Source organism: Rissa tridactyla, chromosome 15, assembly GCF_028500815.1.
Source record: "Rissa tridactyla isolate bRisTri1 chromosome 15, bRisTri1.patW.cur.20221130, whole genome shotgun sequence".
Classification (NCBI taxonomy): domain Eukaryota; kingdom Metazoa; phylum Chordata; class Aves; order Charadriiformes; family Laridae; genus Rissa; species Rissa tridactyla.
Window position 1 is genome coordinate 8477963 of NC_071480.1, and position 21380 is coordinate 8499342.

General features: G+C 59.3%; 1 protein-coding gene across 2 annotated transcripts; it reads right to left on the reverse strand.

Annotated features, from left to right (window-relative positions):
* Window positions 1-1715: 1715 nt before the first annotated feature.
* Window positions 1716-9916, reverse strand: RAB37 (RAB37, member RAS oncogene family). Of its 2 annotated transcripts, XM_054221998.1 has the most exons (9): window positions 9748-9916; window positions 7581-7691; window positions 5447-5488; window positions 5227-5293; window positions 5088-5140; window positions 4591-4656; window positions 3772-3828; window positions 3431-3507; window positions 1717-3322 (listed from the first exon to the last, which is right to left on the reverse strand). In XM_054221998.1, exons 1-9 carry the CDS (start codon window positions 9862-9864, stop codon window positions 3217-3219), a joined length of 696 nt encoding a protein of 231 aa, XP_054077973.1. In that variant the 5' UTR covers window positions 9865-9916; the 3' UTR covers window positions 1717-3216. The 2 variants fall into 2 exon arrangements, with proteins under 2 accessions (XP_054077974.1, XP_054077973.1); XM_054221999.1 differs by lacking the exon at window positions 7581-7691 and having other exon boundaries at window positions 1716-3322.
* Window positions 9917-21380: the final 11464 nt, after the last annotated feature.

Genomic DNA, 21380 nt, shown 5'->3' on the forward strand with positions numbered 1-21380 from the left:
GGCTGGAGACCGGCAGGGTGCTCCCCGCTGCGCCCGGGGCACGTCCCCGGTGCACACCTCGGCCCCTCGGAGCCCCGTCCTCCCCGTCCCCTCGCCTGGTCCTCGAAGGCCGCCCCTGCTGCTGTCCCCAACGCTGCTCTGAGGCGGAGGGCTGGAGGGGTGCTCGGAGCTTCAAAAGTGAAATAAAAACCCCAAAATGAAACTGCGTGGGAAGGCGGCACGGGAGGCCGCGCTCGCCGGTACCCAGCTGTGCAGCGGAAATGAGAGAGCAGCCCCTCTCCCCCGAGCAGCTCTTAGCCCCCACTCAGCACCCTGGAGCTGGGGGACCCGAGGGTGGGGAGATGGGGGAAACCCTGGGGGGATTTGCTCTGCCCGGCCCCATGGTGCTCTGCTTGCAGTCTCGGAAGCGAAAGTGGCTGCAGGGGGTTATGAGAGTGTGAGATCCTGGAGTTTCGGGTCAGCCAGGGCACAGCAAGGCAGCAGCAAGCCTGGGCTGCTCCGGCACTGCAGCAGGGCTGCTGATACCAGGCAGTGCTGGCCCCTGGGATAGTTCCAGGAAGGGTGGCACAGAGGTACCATTGGTGTCTCTCGGTGCCGGGCTTCAGGGCCTGGCTGAAGTTCAGGCTGGCCAAAGGTCCTCAGGGCAGCTGGGATCACGTTTAAACGTGCTGCAGCCGTGCGAGTGAGGAGGTGATGGCAGCTCCCGGGGGCGCTCTGCACCAAACCCCTGCTGCAGGGACCCCGGCAGCCGAGAGACCCCCCCCCTGCATGGTGGGGGGTGGCCATGCTCCAGCTCCGTGGGGCCGCGTGGGGAGGGGAGGGTGGGCTCATTTGTTTCCTCCACTCAGCTGAGCATTCACCCGCGGCTGCTCGGCCCTGAGAAAGGCGGCGGAGAGGAATCCCACGGCGGCCAGCGGCAGATGCCTGCAGAGAGGAAAACCAGGGCAAGCGTGTTGCGGTACGGCCCCAGGACGGGGGGGGGTCCATCGCCTGCAGCATAAACGTGGCACAGCCCTCCCCTTGGCAAGGCGGTTGTGAGCGGCACGGCCCCACAAACGTGTGTGTTTGTGGGGGAGACGGAGAGGGACACTTTTAGGGAACACTGCCCTAAGTCAGGAAACAAAACCCATCTCTAAGAGGGCTGGTTTGAGCACAGGACCGCGATAAGGAAGAAAAGTGGCAGCAAAGGAAACAGCTGGAGCTGCCTTTTGGGTCCAGCAGAGCCCAGCAGCGCCTGCGGGATGGCAGGGTGCAGGCAGCACCCTCGCACCCCAGCTGCCTCCTCCTGCCAGGGCCCTTTGCAGCTCAGCCTGACGTTAAGGGAGCTCAGGCTGGAGGGGGGAGAAAGCAGAAAAGAGCCAACGTCTGTTTTTGTTGAAGCCATCCAGCATTTTTTTGCAGACATCAGCCAAGCGGCAGCAGCAATGCCATTGGTGGGAAGACAGAGTTATTTGGGGAATGCTGGACTCCGCACCATGAGAACAGCAGGGGAGGAGGTTGGTTTTAATTTAACAGGCCATGTTTACTCATCTCCTCTCACCTTTGGACTGTCTGAAATGTGCAACGAAAGCCCCAGCTGGGAGGAAGGGGCTGTGGGTGCTTCCCCCTCCCCACAGCTGCTCCTGGGACGCCCCCAGTCCCGCTGCTCTGCAGCGCCCGGGCGCAGCAGCCTCCCACGTCGCAGACCCGGGGCAGGGATTTCTCACGCAATAAAAAACCAGGCGGATGCAAAGCCTCGAAAATACCCAGCTTTAATGTGTAAACTTGCAAAGAGAGACCTGGGAGCAGAGCAGAGGCGAAGGGGGCAGCGGGGCCGGTGAGAGATGAGCAGCTCAGGCGCAGGGCCAGGCAAGATGCTGTAGGGGACGGATGTGCCGGACAGTCCCCAACTCCTACGTGCAGCAGCGCCATGCCCTCCGCATCAGCTCTTCAGCTACGTAACCAAATATCCACCACCTCACCACCCTCGGTAGTGCTCGGGGGAGCCGGCAGTGTGCTGGGGGGGTCAGCAGGGTCAGGCTGAGCACCGGGGATGTGCAGCAACGTGGGGCTCAAGCCTTGCACCCTGTGCCTCGCCGGTGCCCAACGTAGCAGCGTTTGCTGGCTGAAGCATCTCAGGCATCTGCTTTCCAGAGAGTGGGTTTCAGCTGCTATTTGCCAGTGGCAGGAAGAAACTGTTGCATTACATGTGCAGCGAAGGGAGAGAAACCCAGCCCGCCCTGGCACCCGGCAGGCACAGCAGCCCCAGCTACCGCGGGCACCTCCACCCCACCAGCTCCAATCTGCATGAGGCCGGAGATGGTTTTGTCTGGAGGGATTGAAAAGAAAAAGTCTTTTCTAGGTTAAAAACAAAAAAAGAAAAAAAAGTCTTCAACTCCTGTGGCTACAAGAGGGGGGAAACAAAGGTTTTTACAAATTGCCCTGTGTGTTAGGATTGCCCCAAGCATCACTCGGGCACTCCCAGGGGAGCTTTATTTCTCACGCCAGCCGCAGGGGAAGGGAGCAGGCTTGGCCAAATGCTTCCCCATCCCGGCCATTCCCTCTGGCAGAACTGGGACACAGCGGGGACGTTGCTGCCCTCATGGCAGCAGGAGGATAAAAGCCGACAGCAGCAACCACAGCAGCAAGGAGCCACAGCCGAGCGTGGGCACTGGCTGCAACCGGGCATGGGGCAGCTTGCGGGGCAGAGCTGAGGATCCCTGGAGGGAAACCAGAGCCCAGCAGCTCCGGAAAGGCATGGGGCTGGATTGAGCCCTTCCAGCCAAACAAGAGCAGTGCTGAGAGCTGGGATGGCTGCAGGGGAGGAGGGGGCCAGGGGCTGCATGGGGGTCTTCCATGGCACACACACGTCCCCTGAGGCCACTCCAAGTGGCCCTCAGCTAGGCGCGGGGCCATATTCTGCATCCTGCTAGGGTGATGGAGGCATCACCTGCTAGGGTGATGGAGGCCAGGTTGGCAGCCATCACAGCGCAGTTATTCCCCCAGTGGCACACAGTAAGCTCCAGGCATTGCCTCGCAGGGCAGCAGGATCCGGCTCCGGGGTGCTGGTGTGGGGGCGATGGCTCTCCTTGTGCAGGCTTCGCTCTGCCGTATTGTCCTGTCCATGTTTGGCTTGTCAGAGCCTGGTTCCCTCGGGTGCTCGAGGGCAGGATTGGGCCCCTGCTCTGCCTCCCGCCTGCCTGCGCCCCCGGGGCTGCCGGCTCCTCCTGGCCACTCTCAGGCAAAGGCACAGCAGCTGGATTTCTTCTTCTGCGACTCGATGTAGTCATGGATCTGGAAGCGGGGCTCATCCGACGGCTGTACCGCGCGCTGCTTCAGCTCCCTGGGGTGGTGGGGCTGTGTTATCCGCCCCTGCCCGCTCCAGTGCCAGTGCAGGAGGCGGTGGGGCTGCAGGGGATACTTCCCTTGCCCGGGTCCCCCAGGTACTCACTTGGCAATGGCCAGGAAGGCCAGCTCCACGTTCATGCCTGTCTTGGCACTCGTCTCCATGAAAGGCACACCATACTCCTGCAAAGACAGCACAACCCCATCAGCGCCAGCCCCAAAATGCCCTCCTGTCCCTCCGAATTGTCCCTGTCACGCAGCTGAGGCTTTGGGACAAGGTACCATCCCCTCCCTGCCTTGCCCCAGGTTTTGTGTGCAAGCAGCTGCCACGCCACCCATGCTAGAGCCAGGCACATCTGGGCACCCACCAGAGGAGATGGCATGGATGCATGGGGACCCTGAGTGACATGCAATTGTCTGGGGAGGCTGCAGCCCGCCATAGCTCACCCTGGCCAGCGATGCTCCATCCTCCGTCCTCACAACCCTCTCACTGCTCACGTCAGCCTGCCAAGGGAAGGAAAATGTCATCGCATACCAGGGCTAGCTGGCACCCCGGGGGCATGTGGCAAGCAGGCAGCGTGGGGTGCGCAGGGGGCTGCCAGGAACTGGGGGCATCAGGGACCCAGGAACGTCCAGTGCCCAGAGGAGAATCCGAGAGCAGTTGAGCATCTGACACCCGGTGGCATCAAGGATGTGGGGGGCCAACTGGGACATGGGGACCTGGAGCAGCATCCAGTACCTTGAGGCATCCAGGACCCAGGGAGGCTTCTGGTACCCTGCTGGGCACCGAGTACACAGCATCATCCAGGATCCAGGGGGCATCCAGTCCCAGGGGAAAATCCAGTACCCAGTTGGGCATTGGGCACCTGGCAGCATCTGGGGTCACCGGAGAGAATCTGGGACCTGGCTGGGCATCTGGGACTTGGGGCTATCTTAGATCTGGGGGTGCATCCAGGACCGGGTGGGCATCCCATGTCCAGTAGCATCCCATACCGGCAGCACCCCCTGCGGGAGCCTCAGCCTCCTGCTGCCCCCTACTGGCTGCCGGGGACAACGGTCGCCCCGGCCCCCCCAAACCTCTGGGGTCACCTCTGGGCCTGACTGAGCCCAGGAAGCAGCAGAGCCGGGTGAAGGGTGCAGGCAGGGTGCTCCAGCAGGCAGAGCACCCACTGAGTCCCACCCCTCCACAACCCAGGGGATGGCAAGGGCAGGGTGGGCACAGCACGGCACAGGACGCTGTGGGGTGAAGGGGGACCCTGCACGCACCTTATTGCCCAGCAGCATGATGACCACGTCCTTCTGGGCGTACTCGTGTATCTCCGTCAGCCAGGCCTGTGGGACAGTGGGGCTGGGTTGGGGTGAGTGGTACCCCCATCCCTCCCCTCTCAGCCCTGGCACTCCTCCACGAGGATGGGGAAAACTAATTTTTTTTGGGCATCATTCCAGCATCACAGCCGAACAGTCCTGAAAACGCCCTGTCTCCTGGCTACAGCCCAAGCCTAGACATAGTTCACGTCCATCCCAAACCACGTTTTCTCCCTCCAGCCATTTACCACGTCCTTAAACAAAACTCACCCAGCCGTGCAGCGCCCAGCCAGGCGTCCTGGGGACGAGCTCCCAGCTGGCTGGGTCTGGCTGAAACAGCCAGTGCTTACGTGTAAAACAGGCTTCAAACTGCCCCAATCACCCAGCAAGCCACGCAGGGCACCCCCGACCCCAGTCCCCAGGGAGAAACATGCTCCTGACCGACAGCGGGGACTCACACGGATGTTGTCGAAGGACATCTTGCTGGTGATATCATAGAGCAGGAGCAGGGCTGGAAGGAAAGAGGCAGAGGCATTGCCCCACTGCAGGGATGGGCTGTGGATGGTTTCCCCTGTCCCTGACGGACCCCAAACCCACCTTGGGCATCCCTGTAGTAGGCATGGGTGACGCTGCGGAAACGCTCCTGTCCTGCCGTGTCCCAGATCTGCCGAGAAGCCGCCCCGGTAAGAGCAGGGAGGGGAAACCCCCTGGCTGGGGATGCCCCCGTGGCTCCCAACCCCACCGGACCACCACGCTCAGCCTGGGGAGGGTTTCCAGCAACCTGGCTGGGAATTGCTCACCCGCTCCCAAAGCTCACCTGCAACTTCACCTTCACACCGTCCACGGCCACCACTTTGTTCTGCAGGAGAGAAGGAGACCATGTCCATCAGCCCAAAGCACACTTTGGTGTGGGTGCCGGCCAGCCCCCGCGTGGAGCCGGCTGTGCCCCAGCCCCTCGGCTGCTCTCCCCCAGCCAGCGGGATGAAGCCAGGCTGCCCACGGGGCTGGATGTTGAAGCCTCATTGCTTCAACCCCAGTCCTGCTGGGGGGGCTGCGATGCTGCGTGGTGGCTACAGGGACATCCCAGAGCAGCATCCCCCCCATGCCAGGGTGGAAAATGGCAGAATCAGGCCCTGGTGGAGACAGGACAGCAAGATCCCAGCCTGCTTTGGAGCCGGTGCCTCGCTCATCTCCTACAGCCAGCACTGCTGTCCTGTGGCTCGCAACTCCCCTAATAAGCTGGCTAAAGATGCGGGCTGTCCCACAAAGCCCGGGGACACCGACCCGCTCTGGCTTGTGCCAGGTAGCCCTGGGCTTGCAGCAGCCCCTGCCCATGTGGCCAGGGGAAGTTCGGCAGAGCCGGGGAAGTGGGGAGGTTTTGCATGAACTACATGCAAATGTGCATCTATTAATAACATCTTGGCATGCTTTTTTGTTCGCCCGCCATAAAGCCCTGACCCTTTGCTAGGATTCCTTTGCTCCATGTGCCAAAGGAACCACCGCTGCCCTAAAAATTTGGGCTATTTGCAGAAATTTAAGGCTTTTGGGTGCTGCAAGCTGCCTGGGGATGCTCAGCAGGTGATGCGGGGTGTCCAGCTCAGGTTTCCCTGCTGGTGGGAGCTTTGCTTGACCCTTAAAGGTGGTTGCACACACTGAGCTGAGGTTGCAGGTAGCACACAGGTTTACCCAGCATGGCAGGAGGAAATCTCCTGGGCCATAGTGGTTTACAGCCAGGCAGCCGGGCTGGGACTGGGGAAGGGAAGAGGAATTTGCAAGTGAGTGAGGAAGGCAGTTATCAGGGCTCCAAGCAATTGCTGTACCCAACTCAGAAGCTCAGGGACTTCTCTCCAGAGGCCAGAAGAAAGAAAAACAGGAGTTACTGAAGGGCTATTTTAAGCCTCTTAAAGAATTGTACTTGGAGGGATGAGTCTGGAAAGAGAAGACCCCTATAAATAATTTCATTGCCTGGAATTGTTTGAAATGGAAATTCAGGCCATGCGAAGATGACAAAAACTGAGAAAATGGGTTGAATAAAACAAAAACATGCCCTAGAAGACTGGAAATTACCTACCATGGGCTGCTGGAGGGGACACCTGCACAAGGTAGAGCAGGTATGTACGAGCTGGCAACACCCCTGGGGCCACCATCGCTGAGCCCAGCAGTGGGACATGGCAGATTTTCCTTCTTTCATGATTTTATTGGAAGGACAGGCCACAAGACCCCTCCAAAGCAAACCCACAGCCCTCTCCCCCAGCCCTGGTTCACCAATGACCCCCCAGCTCCCCCCTGCAAGCCAAGAGCAGCCCAGGCAGCAAAGGCGGCAGAAAAGCAGAGCCGCGGCCGCTGCGGAGGCAGAGGAAGCGCCGACCGCACTTGACACGTGTCGGCAGCCGTGGGCAGAGCCCTGCCTGGGGACATCCCCGTGGCTTCCAGCCTGATGAAACGCCGCTCTGCCCTGTGCTGCAAACAGCTCTGCCTGCCTGTGCATCCCCAGAGAGACCCCGCAGCTGAAATTTCGGTGAACAGAGAGCAGCAGGAGGGTTTAAATGGGATCCAGTGACCTTAACAACTCCTTGTCAGCCAGTTTCACCCCTTTCAAGGCACAAAATTACAGCAACCAGTGTTTGTCCCCGCCAGCCGTTGGCCTCAGCCCGCACAGTGGAACATGCTGGCCATCCACCGCACGCACCCAGCCCACGCACCCAGCTGGGATGAGCTAAACCAAGGCTTTTTGCTGATTTAAATGCAAGAGGTGACATCCCCAGTGGGCTCTTCTGTCTGCTATTGCTCTCCCAGGGAGAGGTGGAAGGGTTTCAGCAAGTGCCTGCAGCTGGTTGGGAGATTATTTGGGGTGCGGAGGCTGGAAACCCCTATCGCCCCTTCCCTGCACCTTGTCCTGGCCAAGGTGTGGGTCAGGGCAGGCGAGGGGCCGGCAGCTGTGGTGGTCTCACCCGGAAATCTATGCCCACGGTGGCTATGAACGTCCCGGAGAGAAAGGCCCCGTCTTTGAACTGGAGCAGGAAGCAGGTTTTCCCCACGCCCGAGTCTCCAAGTAACATCACCTGCAAGATGGGCGCAGGGAGAGGTGTCAGCAGGACAGGGAGGGGGGCAGCATCCCTGGGTGGTGCTGAGCCCCCCCCCCCAGTTCCTTGAGTCCCTCTGTTTCTTTCCCTGGGGCTGGTCCTGGAGGGTCTGGGGAGCCCCATGAGGGCTGGGGGTGGGATGAGACCCCCGAGGGCACAGCCAAGCGATGCCGCAGGGCAGCGGAGCAGCCCCCAGCCACAGGAGAGGGGGAGAGCAGAACAGGAGAGCTGGTGGGAAAGCAGGTACCTCGGCAAGAAGAGATGGCTCCTGGCCGACTCCCAGCCCAGGAGGCTCCTGGGGAACCAGCCGCAGCTCCGGGACATGTGGAGCCACCTCCGCCCACATTTTGCCCCCGGCCTGGGTGTGTCCAGCCCAAGGGCTGATGCATGGCTTGGGCAAACCCCGCCGTGTCCGGGACTCTCGCCCTGTCGGTGCCCAGGGCCCTGCCTGCTGCAGACACCAAAGCAAATACGGTGCCTTTTCCCCTCCTGCTAAGCAAACAGGCTTAACCCAGGCTCCCCGGCCACCCTGGCACCGCCGGACCTGGGCAGGCAGCAGCCAGGACCAATGCTGGTCTTGGAAAGAACAGCCTTACCCGACACCCTGATGCTGGGATCTCCTCCCTCCTTGCCAGCAGCAGTCCTTTACTGCCCGGAAATAATTAACCTGACGCTGACTGCATCTACCCATTGCCTAAAAATGGCCGTGAACAGGACTCCAGCAAGAAGATCCATCCCCGCAAGCCCACCCTGCCGGGATGCTGGAGCCTGTAAAGCAAACCCCCACAGCCCAGCTGTCCCTGGGCAGGGTGAACGCCGTGAGCCCCATGGCCACCCTCCGCAGGGATGGCACAGCAAACGCCCTGTGGGCCAGCACAGCCAGAACTGGGGGCTGGAACTCCTGCCAGTTCACGCTTTGCTCGTCAAATCCTCCCCCAGGACACCCCTGCCCAGCCCAGGCTGGGAACACCACCCAGTTCTGCCACCACCTCGCTCCAGATCAAGCTGGCAACTGATTTCCTCCCTCTAACACAAAAATCTCCCTCCAGTGTCAGCTGTTGAAAGGAGTCAGAGCAGAGACGATAAAAGGGAGGGAATAAAATCAGTTTCGGGAAGGTGGCAGCACACGGGACTGCTTGGGAGCCGGCTTGGGAGCTGGCTCAGCAAGGCGGGGGGAGGTCTCAGGGCTGGCACCATCAGCGCCGGACTCAGCCTGGGGCCGCGTATGAAATTTTTCGGGTAAAAAGTTCATCTACCCTGTGCATCCCCTGCGCTGCTGGGGAAAGGAGGGAGCTTCCCCGGGGCAATCCTCGGCCAAGCTGGGCTGGGGAAGACGGGGGCACTCGGAGAGGACGGTTCCCACCCCGATATCTGGCAGGGGCGCGGGGGTGTTTGCAGTGTGGGGGACTGCAGGCTGGGTGTGGGGCCCTGGGCTGGCTCGGCTCTGGGGCACACACCTGCCCCCCTCCCCAGTGCCCTTGGGCTGCAGTGACAGGCTGGATGGGGTCTTGCTTTCCCTATCCTGTATCATGGGGGGCACCGCTGTCCCGGCTGGCAGGAGCCCCCCTTGCCTGGAGAAGGGCAGGGTGGACTTTCAGATGGCAGAGCTTGGCCGTGCCCCCCCACCCTCCAGGAATTCCCACTGCCCACCAAGACAAGAGCCCTGAAAGCCCTATTCCTGCAGCTGGGCCACCGGGACCGGGACCCCCATTGCCACTTCGGGGCAGGGACACACCCGGGACAAAGACCTGCCCCCCCGCCCCTGGAGCAGGGACCCCCCCCCAACCCCGGGGCAAGGGCGGTCAGGGCTGGGGGGGGGCTCCGCTGGGACCACCGCCTCCTCCCCCTTCCCCTTCCCCGGCCCGCAGCCGCTTCCTGGGCGCGATCGCAGCAGCGGAGGAAGCGAGCGGCCCCGGCCCCCGCCCCCCTCTCGGATCCCTCCCGGTCTCCCCCGGGCTGGGGGGCGACCCCAACCTCCACCTGCAGCGGGGCTGGGGGCGTCCATCCCTGCTCCGCACCCCGCGCCGCCTCCCACCTTGCCGGCCAGCTCGTAGTCCTGGGGCAGCGCCGGAGGGACCCTGCTCCCCGCCGGCGTATCCCCGCTCCCCGCCGGGGGGGTCCCGCTCCCCGCCGCCCCGCCGGGGCCGCTCATGATGCTTCCGAGCGGAGCCGCCGAGAAGCGGCGCCGCGGGGCCAGCGGGAGTCACGGCCCCACCCGGCCCGCCTTCCTCCTCCTCTTCCTCCTCCTCCCCGGCCAATGCCACCCCCAAGGCTGTGCCCCGGCCGCCTCCCTGCCCGGCCTGATCCCGAGATGAGGAAGAGGAGGCTCAGGGCTGGAAACCTTCCCCCCAACACCCCTACGCTGGGGACCCCGGGTGCTTGGGTTCACAGGGGCTCGGTGGCACCGGACTGCAGGCAGAGCTCTGGCATGTCCCTCTGGACACACGGATGGGGAGAGGAGGAACCACTCACCCCACAAATGAACAGCCCCCCATCCACCATGGGGTGCAGGGATGGAGACCTCAGTGCTGCCGAATCACCCCTGGCCACACCAGGTCAGTGTGGACAGCAGGGACACCAGCTCCCACTGCCAGCCCACCAGCCCACCCGAGGGTGGGGGGTTTGCCCCATCTGCTGCAGCCCCGACGGCTGCCGAGCTGGGCCCCAGGTTACCCCCAAGGCACAGAGAAGCCGGGAAGAAACTAGAAGCAGCGGCCGTTAGCCGGAAGCCGCGCGCTGCGGCGAGCCGGTTCAGCGGCGCCTGCGTCTCAGCCGGGATGGCTGCCAGGGCTCCCGCTCCCGCAGCAGCTCACAGCCCCCAGCATCCTACGCCAGCGGTTGGGGCCCAACTCATAGCGCGCTTCATTTGGGAAAAGTCCAAGTGTGGGAATGTGGGAGAAGTCCCGGGAAAGAGCCAGGGATGTTGTGTTACCCAAAAACTCACTCCACAAAATCCCCTCCAGGTCCATGCACTATGGCTGCTCAGGGTTTTCAGGCACCACCCCACGGACAGGAGCCCTCAGCCTCCTCTGATTTATTTTCCCTGGGATACCCAGTCCGTCACCCCCATGCTGGGGCTAATCTCAGTGCAAACCCCCCAGCCCCGCTCAGGCTTCTGGGATTCAGGCGTGTGGAGCTCCAGCGCAGAGCTGTGCCCCTCGGAATAAGGCCGCGGGTGGGTGTAAGGCCACACATGGCCCTGGGAGGTCCGATGGCAGAGATGCCCCCTGCCATGGCACCCTCCTCCACGCCTTCCCCGGCTGCCTGCTCCTACTCCAGCCAAGCCTTCCTCTGCCCCTCGGGAAAGGGAACCTGTATTTCCAGTCCCGTAACTGCACTCAGACCACGCTGGGGGATTTATAGTTTATATATGCTTTTTGGCAGGAAAGTGCCCAGAGCTGGAGGCACTCGGAGTTCCTGGAAGCTGCTGAACTCCCCTGCAGCTTGCTGGGGAGCGGGGCTGGAAGGATATGGCAAACCGTGCTAGTGCTCACGGAGTTGCCTCGGCAGGAAAAACGCCTGGCTGAGCATCACCTCCACTCGCTGTCATTTGCTGCAGGACAAACGAGGCAGCCGGGAGCTGGCAAACGTCAGGAGCACGGCTGAGCCTCCTCTGCCTGCCCAGGGCTCAGCACTCCTGTGGTGTTGGCTCTGGGCTGCTTGGCCCCGGACTCCTCATGCCAGTACCATGTGTTTCCCTGCTTCCTTGGCCTGGACTAGAGAGAAAATCCCTGTGGCTAATAGCCTCTAGCTGAGCCCCGGCCTCACCACAGCTGCTGGAGGGATGCCGGTCTCACTGTGTGGCGAGGTCCCAAGTGCTGTCTCTGTCCTGGGCTCCGCTGGGAGAGGGGACGCACGTGCTGGAGCCACTTGCTGGCCCCATGGCAGCTCTGCAAATAGCACTGGACGGTGGCCGAGTGCTTTTCCCAGGCACCGCCACCATCTGCCTGTCTTCTTGCGAGGGCCCCGGGCCACACAGGCAGGACACAGGCTGGCTTGTCCCCAGGAGAACGGGGCTGCTCTGAAGGCGGCTTTCCGGGTGCAATGCAAAGGGCTTTGCTCAGGCACGGCCCCACCATAGGTTTTGCGACATGAAGCCTCATCCATCCTCCTTCCCCCGCCAGCAGCCTGAAGCGTTGCAGGCCCTCAGTTTGCTGTCAAGCACACAGCCAAACCGGGCCCCTCATCCAGCAGCAAAGCAAATTCTCCCAATTCTTTGTGCTTAGCACCGCTTAGAATCATAGAACCATAGATTGTGATTACCCAAGTAAAACTGGTCCCACAAGGGTGAGGGAGGCTACACAGCCCAGGGACGTGGGACTGGGCTCTTACCGTAAATCCAATGCCCACGGTGGCAGAGAAGGAGCCAGGAATGAACTTGCCCTGGTCAAACTGGACCAGCAGAGACGTCTTCCCCACACCGCTGTCTCCGACCAGGATTGTCTGCAAGGACCAGGTAAAGAGGCATCAGCGTGCGGAAACAAGTGATGCCTGAGCTAGCAAGGACAGCGTGCGGTCGGGGGGCAGGCATTTGGGGAGGGGATGCCGGGCTTGCAGCAGTGAATAGGGTAGGATCTGGAGGGACCAGCCCAGCCCCAGCCCATGGCAGAGCTGAGCCCCGTGGCACAACTCCACTGCACAGCCCCGCTTGGCAGCAGATTGTCCCCACAGGCTGCCAGCGCCATGGCCAGATGGCTGGTCCTGCTGCTTCCTGTCCTTTGCTGTCACCTTTGGTCCTGTCGCCTGCTCAGGGAGGAATTTCCACCTCTCTGACCATCTCTGTAGTACATGAAACATGTCCCGGGATGAGTCCTGGGCCCGAGCCCTGCTGTGCCCTCTCCGAGAGCAGAGGGGTGGAAGAGAAAGCAAAGCACAGCCCATCACGGACAGCGAGCAGGAGAAATGCTCCTGCCCCAGCTCAGGAAGCTGCCGAGCAGAGGCAGCCTTAGCTCACACAGCCCTGGCAGAAAATCTCTTTGCAAGGACTTTGGCGGCACTGGATTAGGTCCAAAACCATTTAAAAAAGACATTGTCTCCCGCAGCTGCTGCACACAGCCACTGCCAGAGCCACGCAGCCTCTCCGGGGCACCGGGCTGTATTCAAGCTGCAACAACACCATGGACCCACAGTGCTCCCCTCTGGCAGGGCGCTGGGTTTGAAGTCATGGAGCCTCTCTGTCTCTCCAGCCCTGTGTGGGAAGCCCCAAGGCTCCCCCACAGGGAGCAGAGCTTGCGTCCCCCAGCAGAAGGGACGAGGGAGCCACGCAGGTGTTGGAACTGGGGCATTGCCAGCGCCTCCCATGGCCCTGGCACCCACACCGCATGCCTGGGGAGCCCATTCTCCTTTCTGCTCCTGCCTGCATTCCTCCAAACCCCCAGATGAAGGGAGACCAACAGTGCAAATGCAAACCCCTCCCTCCCCTTTCTGCTGCTATTTGGGTTCTGTTGACAGAGCCACCAGCACAAACATTCCCATCCTTTCAGGAAACCGAGGCACTTTCAACCCTTTCGCAGGGACACAAGTTAAAATAAACATTCTGCTGACCGGCTTCTTGCTCAGAAGTGGTCTTGGCTCCGCCTTTCACGACATGGGTGTTCCTGTAGCTGCAGCCCTGGTGAGCACGGAACCGGGGGTTCAGGGCAGGGCAGTGTCCTCCTGTCACTGGTCCCTCTGCCACCCCTGAGCCGGCAAGGTGCTGGGACTGAACCTCCCCAATCTCTGCCTCCACCTGTGCCACACTTTGCTGCATTATTTTTTCCCCCTTTGTTTGTGTTTAGATCAATGCAGCTCCAGTAGTCCTGCTCCACCTCAGGACACCTCAGCCCTTCGTTCTCACCCTGCGTGACATCGCAAAGGTCACTTTTCACCTGCCAAATGGGATCTGTTGCTTCGGCATCTTCCCAATGGCCAGGGGAACCTCTACACATGGCCAGTCTCGTCTCTCCATCACCTCCTGTGCACCCAGGGTCCCCGGGGTGAAACTCAGCCTGGCATCACCTCAGGCACTGCACATACCCCCTGGTGAAGCGCAGGGCAGGTGAGCTGGAGGAATATGTTTAGTCAAGTGCCCGAACAGCCCTGACAGATCAAGACCTGATTTTGTGCCCCAGGAGGCCGTGGGGAAACCAGCCACCAGGCACGGGCCACAGCACCTGGCACCATGGTTCCTGCCACCCCACAGGCCCCAAAGGGGTGGGATGAAACCAAAAGCCAAGGAGCTGGAGGACCACAAACAAAGCAGGAACATGGACTGGCAGGAGACCAGCATCCTGCCTTGCATAAATCACCGCACCACAACCTGCCTGGAGCCTGTTAACGCCGATACGCTTCAGTGAAACGCTCGCTTCGGTGAATCAGCGTTTTCCCTTGGAAAAAAACATCCCAAACCCCAAATGTCTCCTGGGAAAAGCCTGACCTGCTGAGTGGAGCTGTTGGCAGGATGGAGCCCTGCACCTTCGCAGGGCTGAGAGGCAGCAACATGTGGCCAGACCCACAGCTGGAGATTTCTCCCTACTTCCTAACTAGACACCAGGCTCTTTGCGTGTCGGTTGTACATTCAGAGCAGCCTCGTGGGCTGGGAGCCTGCGCAGGAGCTGGGGGGATGTTGGGAGGCAGAAATCTCCGGGTGAAACCCTTGAGCATAGGTTAGAGGAGCTGGGTCACCCCTTTCCTGGGGAGAATTTCCCTTCCCAAGCTCCCCTTGGCTTTGCCCTGGGGTCCAGGCACGTTCCCCATGCAGAGAGCAGGATCTGCCCCGGAGCAGCCACACGGGGAAATACACCAAGAGTTCATTACTGTGGGGCTCCTGCACCCCAGTGTTGCATTTTTTGGTGCTACACAGTAATCCCAGGTAAAATACTGGTGCTGGGAGGTGCAACAAGATCAGCTGCACCCTGCAGCGCTGTCTTTGGGAACAGTTAATGCAGAGAATGGCATTAATTATGGAGGCAAGAGAGCTGGCTGGAAAGAGCACCAGAAAGCCTCCAGAGCCCAGGGTTTACAGAAGAACATGTATAAAAGGCAGACTCCCCTATCAATAATTTAATTGGGATTTATAATAGAGACAACTCATGAATTGCTTCATGACTTAATAATAATAATAGTAAAAGCTGGCCTGAATCAGCCAAGAGACTTTCTTAATGACTTTCGGAAAAGCTCACGGGCTCTGTGGAGGTACTGCATGGTGGAAACCACCGTGGCCTTCCTGGCTACAAAATAAACATAAAAGAAGAATAAAAACCCCACCGTGGAGTGGATGTGGCTAGCCAGCTGTCGAAACATCAGGTTGGACATGCCTGAGTCATGGTAGCATGAAGCTTGCTAGCAACGAAGCTTCTTACCTGCCCTGCCTCTCGCCAGCACCCTCAGCCACAGCCCGGCCTCCCCAGCCACCCCCTCAGCACCCTGGGTTTTCCAAGGGGTTTTCCTTCGCCTGGAAAACTTTGGCCAAAAAGTTCAGAGATTCCTCTTGGTGCTGCAGTTCCTCTGTGCACAGCAGCGTGGGGTTGGAGTGATGCTTTGCTGGGGTGTATACACAAACGGGCTGGCCAAGATCGGGAGACCTGCTTGGTGACAGTCCCAAAGCACCGCTCCTGAGCCCCAGCATAATCAAAGCAATTCTTGCTTCCAGCTAAAGGAAATTATTTCCACTGGGTGGGCAGAGTAACCTCACTTCCCCACCACCCCACAGCTTGCCTGCTTCACGGACCCAGCAGAAAAGTGGGCACAGCCCCGAACAGACCTGTCTGCCAGCTCTGCCTTAGTGAAAGAACAAATATCCCTCCCCACACCTCAAATTAGGGGCTTTGGACTAATTCAGACCTAGACAAAACACCTCCCATCAAAATCGCTGCTGGCTTGGTGTAGGTTGCACAGATAAGGCAGAGTGATGGGGCAATGAAGGCAAATCCACCCAGATCTTCCCTACCCGTGCTGGCAGCCAGCGAGCAAAGGAGATATTTTGGTCTAACGTGCCTAGGGAAGAGAAGTTTTCACAGCTGTCAAGGCAGCATAGGGAGGTGATTGCTGCATTTCCAGTGCCAGCCAAGCAGGAGGAGATCTGGCATAGCACGTGTGGGTTGAGGTTATCTTCCCAGTTCATTTTTGAGCATTAGCATGTGGTAGGGGGACCTGAGATAAATGTAGCTAGTAGGAGCCTGATGGGGTAAAACCCCAGTCCTGGGGGGTGCAGGGAGGGAAGAGGTGCCCTCTGTGGGCTCTGATGCTGCTCTCAGAGAGTTGCTGAAGCCCCAAACCCAAAGGTTTGCTCTCAGGTCAGCAGGATTTATTGCAGTAAATTGTGGCAATCGTGTACGTGCACCCCAGCACAGCTGCCTGCAGAGCTCAGCCAGGACACAGCAGTGGGAGATGGCTGAGAGTGAAGCCGCGGCTGCTTTCGGCCCCTCGTCACCCCGCTCTCACGGTCTCTCAGGGATGCATTACACAGACTTATTTTTACCTGCTCTATATACAAAATTGCGCTGCCTCTTCTGTGCTCCAGGTCAACTTGTATGCTGCTGGATGCTGCCTCAAGCTGTCCTGTGCCACAGGGACACATCAGGGCTGTCTGCACCCTGCCCAGGTGCTGTTTTACCATGACCAAGTCCCTTACACTGGCTCGAGCCAGAGCCCAGGGCCCTCTGCCAGCCCCACTGAGCCCTTGCCCTGGCACAGGCTGTATTTCAGCCTTGTAGACATGAGCTCTAGGGCTGCACATCAAACAAAAACTGGCTCAGATCTCACAGGGGATCCCTGTTGGCAAAGCCCCTGCTAGCACCTTGGATCAACAGCACTGCAGGGGGACATCCCTCTCCCCTGGGGCTTGTTCCAGCTAAATGGTTCCAAGCATGCAAGGGGAGGAAGACCTATTTGTCAATGAGTTAAAACACCTGAAAGCAGAATACATCATTTTGGGCCAAATGAAACTTTTCTGGAACAGCCCAGAACAAACCTCTGCTGTTTCTGCTTTGATTTGCTCCTAGCCTGTTTCCTCCCCTGACCTGAGTTTAGCCACCAACCAGAAATCACTTAACCTTTGCCTCCAGAGCACAAAGCTCTCTCAGGATTTCTCAGCACATCTGAAATGTGATTCCTTGCTCAGAAACGAGATCTAGAGAGGTATTTACTGCCTCATATCCCTGAAGTGAGAGCAGGCTTTTTTCTGCAAGACAAGCAACCCAGCCAGGAGTGGCAGCAAAATACCAAGGGAAACAGCAGGAGAACATGGGACTGGGATGGTTATTTCCCTGGGCAGCTCTTCTGCCTAGAGGCTCATTTCCAGCCATGTTGCTCCTTTACTGTAGCAGCTCATTGCTGGAGAAGAGAGAGTTAAGGCTTTGCAAAGAATCAAAGTTTCTTGAGTCATCCCTGGAGGCATGTCCTACGTACTCGGTGTACAACAGAAATGAGACTTGGTAGTAATTGATATTTTCCTGCTAATCAAGGGCTGGGCATTTTGCCCTGAGTAGAGTAGGATGCAAAATAGACTGGGATTTGTGAAGAGGGATGCACACAACCCCAGCCCTTTCCCCTGCCCTCCTCTGCCCCTGCTTTGCCCCTGTTCCCCAGGGGTGTTGGTCCCTGCACAGTCACCGGGGACTGCAGCAAAGCTGTGTGAGGACAGCAGGAAGGAGTGATGGGTGGATCTGGCAGAGACCAGCATCTTCTCCATGTCTCGAGTTGCAGGGCAGCGTCTGACTGCAGGGAGCAAAAGCCGTGCTCCAGCAGAGCCTGCAGCAGAGCCTGAGCCACCCAGGTCTTGTGGGGACAGCAGCAGCCCTGGCCACCCTCCATCCAATGTGGAGTTACAAAACGCAGTCCCAGGGACCCCGCAGAAGAGAAGTATTTTAAAGCAAAAAGGGCAGGGATGGACATCTTTTGGGACACCGCTAATTCATGGCAGCGAAGTCTCAGGTCCTTAGAATGGCTCTGTCAAAGAGAGCTCTGGGGTGCAGTTCCCCTGCCCCGACCCCCTGAAGGGTGCACAGGACAGCAGGAGCGGATGGACGCCAGCTGCAGGCTTTGATGTGGGGCTGGCCCCTTTCCAGCTCTCCTGCCTGCTTTGCTTTGCAAACAAACCCGATCCTGCCGCCCCCCTCCCCACAAGTCACCCGGGAGGTGGCAGTGACCGGGGCTGGGACCGAGCCCTCGGGTTGCCCAGCACCACTCGCCGCGGGGCGAGGGGGCCGAAAGAGCTGCAGCCGCACCCCCACCCGCCAGGATTGGGGGTGGCGGGTGGACCCCACTGGGAGAAGAGGAGCGAGCAGGGGAGAGGGACAGAGTTCTCTGGGGAGGTTCAAGCAGGCGCCCGACCCCGGCAATTCCCCTCCAGCCGCCCCGGCAACACCCCCCCGCAGTTTGCGGCCCCCCTCCCCGCTTCCTCCTCTCTCCAAGCATCGCCGCTGCCCCAGCCCTACCTTGTGCAGCAGGGACTCGTTGTAGCCAGCCCCCCCCGAGCCGGCGGCGTGGGTCTGCATGGCCGGGGTGCATGGGCCGCCTCCGGCCGCCGGGGGAACCGGGCCGGGCCGGGCCTCTCCTGCAGCACCGCGGACAGAGCTCGGCTCCGCCTTCAGCACCGCGGACAGCGCCCGGCCCCCCCTCCGCCCGGTGGGGTCCCGTTAGGCCGGCCCGGCCCAGCACGGTTTGGTTCGGTCCGGTTGGGTTCTATTCGGCACGGCCCGGTTCGGCTCGGTCCGGTCTCGATCCCCCGCAGGACAGCAGAGCGGTGCCTGGCTCCTCGCCGTCGCCGTGCCCGCCCGGCTCGCAGGGTTCCCCCGCCCGGAGGAGGAGGAAGAGGGGAGTGAAGGCTGGTCCCGCCTGGGGGCGGGGAGGCCGTGAGAGCTCTTCTTCACGCAGGCAGTGTCCGTGGCAGCTTCCACACAACCGTTGGTCCCTCTCCAACTCCCCCCCGCCAACTCCGTCTGCCGCGATAGAAGCCCTCCCCCCGGGTCTGCAAAGAGCCCGGCGCTCCTTGCTCTCACTACCAGGAAATGCAGCCCTTCCTTGCGGGAGGCATCCACAGGACACAGTCAGGTGGGGCTGGAAGGCAGCCCTGGGCGGGGAGGTTTCCTGCTGCCAGCTCCGATCAGTTGCTGAGTTGAGAGCACAAAGCCAGGTCTGCTGTGCTGCTCAAGCCGTGCTTCACACCCAGCTTGTTGGTATTCACATTAGGGAGCCCCACACTTGCACCAGAGCTGCTCCGGCCGACACCCCTCCAGCCATCAGCCCATACAGCTGATGGGCTTCCATGGGCAGTGGCAAAGCACAGACCTGGGTGGTCACCAGGGTTAGCGATGTGTTACCCCAGGGAGGGGCAGCACCTTGTGCTAGACAGGCTACTTCAGCTTCTTTATGAAGCTGGTGCTAACCTGAGCCTGGCTACCCCAGCAGCTCCCCTTCAGAAACCCACTGCATCTACAGAGCCCAGTTAGGAGCCTGCTTGGAGTGAAAAACAAATTGTATTTAGAACCTGGACAAATCTGTGCCTAAACCTGGAGGTGCCAGTCAATATCTCATTGAGATCCTTTTATTTACAACTCCCTTTAGAGCAATCTGGTGCTGTTGATTAGACTGGAAATAAATTAATCTTTACTGAGAAGTTTATTTAAGAGACTGAATTCGATCTCCAGTTCCCTCCTTCCAGATCAGCAGACGGTCCCAAGCCAGAGGAATAGACCATGTTTCCAAGAGCCATCTGCACCTGTCCAATTGCTGTTTGACTGCCTGAGCCTGACTTTGCTAATTATATCTCCCCATTATTTCCTCTGACATCAGAGATGGGTCTGCTGGGTCAGATGATTGGTCTTAACAGCCAGAAAAGATAGAAAGCAACCCAGAGTGTCAGGGGGTTTTCAGGCTTGCCCGAGGCCACGAAGCTGAACCCAAGCCCAACACAGACCATCCTGTAGCCAGACCGCCCGGTCTCAAGCACTGGAAGCTGATGACCAGCACAAAAATAAGTGACATCATGAGCCACAGTGTCTGGATCAGATAATTTACAAGTGGCAAGGCCAGCATCATGGTTCAACATAGTGCACACACTCCACAGCAGGTAGGAACAGGAAGACAAGAGTAGCAAACCTCAGGGAGACTTCAACAAACCAGGGGAACTCTCTCCTCTTAAATACACTGAGAACTTGTCAAAACCCCATGGGTGTCAGCAGAGTCCTTTCCATGGGTGCCCCAGTGCTGTAATGGCCCCGAGGGTGGAGACATCATGCAAACATGTCTTAAGTGCATACTCAGCCTTCTCCTGGCCCAGCACCTACACAGAGTGCAGTTACTGCCCCAACACCAGCTGCCTGCTGGGTCACACAGACCCCAGAGACCCAGATCTGCTGCAGGCACTGTGCGACTCTGCCCTGGGCACCCAAGCTGTGCTGCTGCTCAGACAAACCTCTCTCAGGGGGTGGGATGAAATTAACCCCCAGTGAAGCGGGGAGGAACATCCCAATGCACCACCAGGTCTGAGGCTCCAGCCCTGCTTACCTCTGGAGGGGTATTCCCAGCACATCCCTGCTGCAGGAGAGGCTCTGAGAGCATCCTCTGACCCATCTCAGCTCCAGCAACATTTGTCTCCCTTTTCTGAGTTGTGAGGGAGAGCAGCGAGGAGCTGCTGCTGAGTGAGGAGACCCTCATAAAGCCAAATTCTCCTTTCCTACCGCAGGCACTGGCGTTACACCAGAGACGCATTTGGCCCTGCAGGCTTAACAGCACTCAGGAGGAAGTCAGTTTTCCTATCTATCATGATATCGCCAAGTGCAATGCAGCCTAATGAGACAACACAGATTGCCGGCAAAAGACAAGCATCAGCACAGCCTGGCACCCCTCCAAGGGCTTTATACTGCTTTATGGCTCTGTGGGACCTGACCCCTTGCAGATAAGTGGTATCAGCAGCTTTAGCAGAGCCCGGCAGCCCGACACCTGCATCACCCTCCTCCCCTCACACACCAATTAATGCCTTTCCCCACCATCCAAAGCAAACCACTTGCTCTCCCAGCCTCCCCCAGTCCCTTGCAGAGGTTCCTGGGAACCAGCGAGCAGCTTATAGCCCTGAGTGAGTGCTGACCAGCTGAAATCAGTGCAGAGCAATGAAATCAGAGGAAATGACTTGCAAACGGCAGCACTGATTTCAAACAAACCTGCAATTTAGCCCCATTGTTTGGTCTGCTAGACTGTATCTCTGATGGCTTAATTACTTGTCTATTTGCCTTGGGAAGTACAACTATAACAGTGGAAAATTTACAGCCAGCTCAGGAGTTTCTTCTTCACTGTCCTCTGTGCCCAGTCCTGTTCATTCTCAGTCCAATGCCACTGACCCACTGTAGTATCTCCCTGATCTGCCGTTACAACATTTTTTGGGGGAGATCTGAGCCCCACCAAACTCATTCCTTCCCTGGAACTAGGGAGAAGCCAGAATTTCACCCTTAGAATCTGTTGAATTTTGCTTTCTTAATTTCACTGTAATAACTGATCCCTGCCATAGCCTCTTCCGACTGAGGAGTCCGGCCTAAGGCACGGCCCAGAGTAAACCTTCCACCACCACAAAGCCTGCAAGGACTTCTCTCTCTTACTAGCTTTGCTAAGTCAGGAGATCTGTGAATGATCTGGGTTTATCTGGGTTATCTGAGATGGCAGCGGAAGGGAGAGATCAGACAATGCATGCTCAAC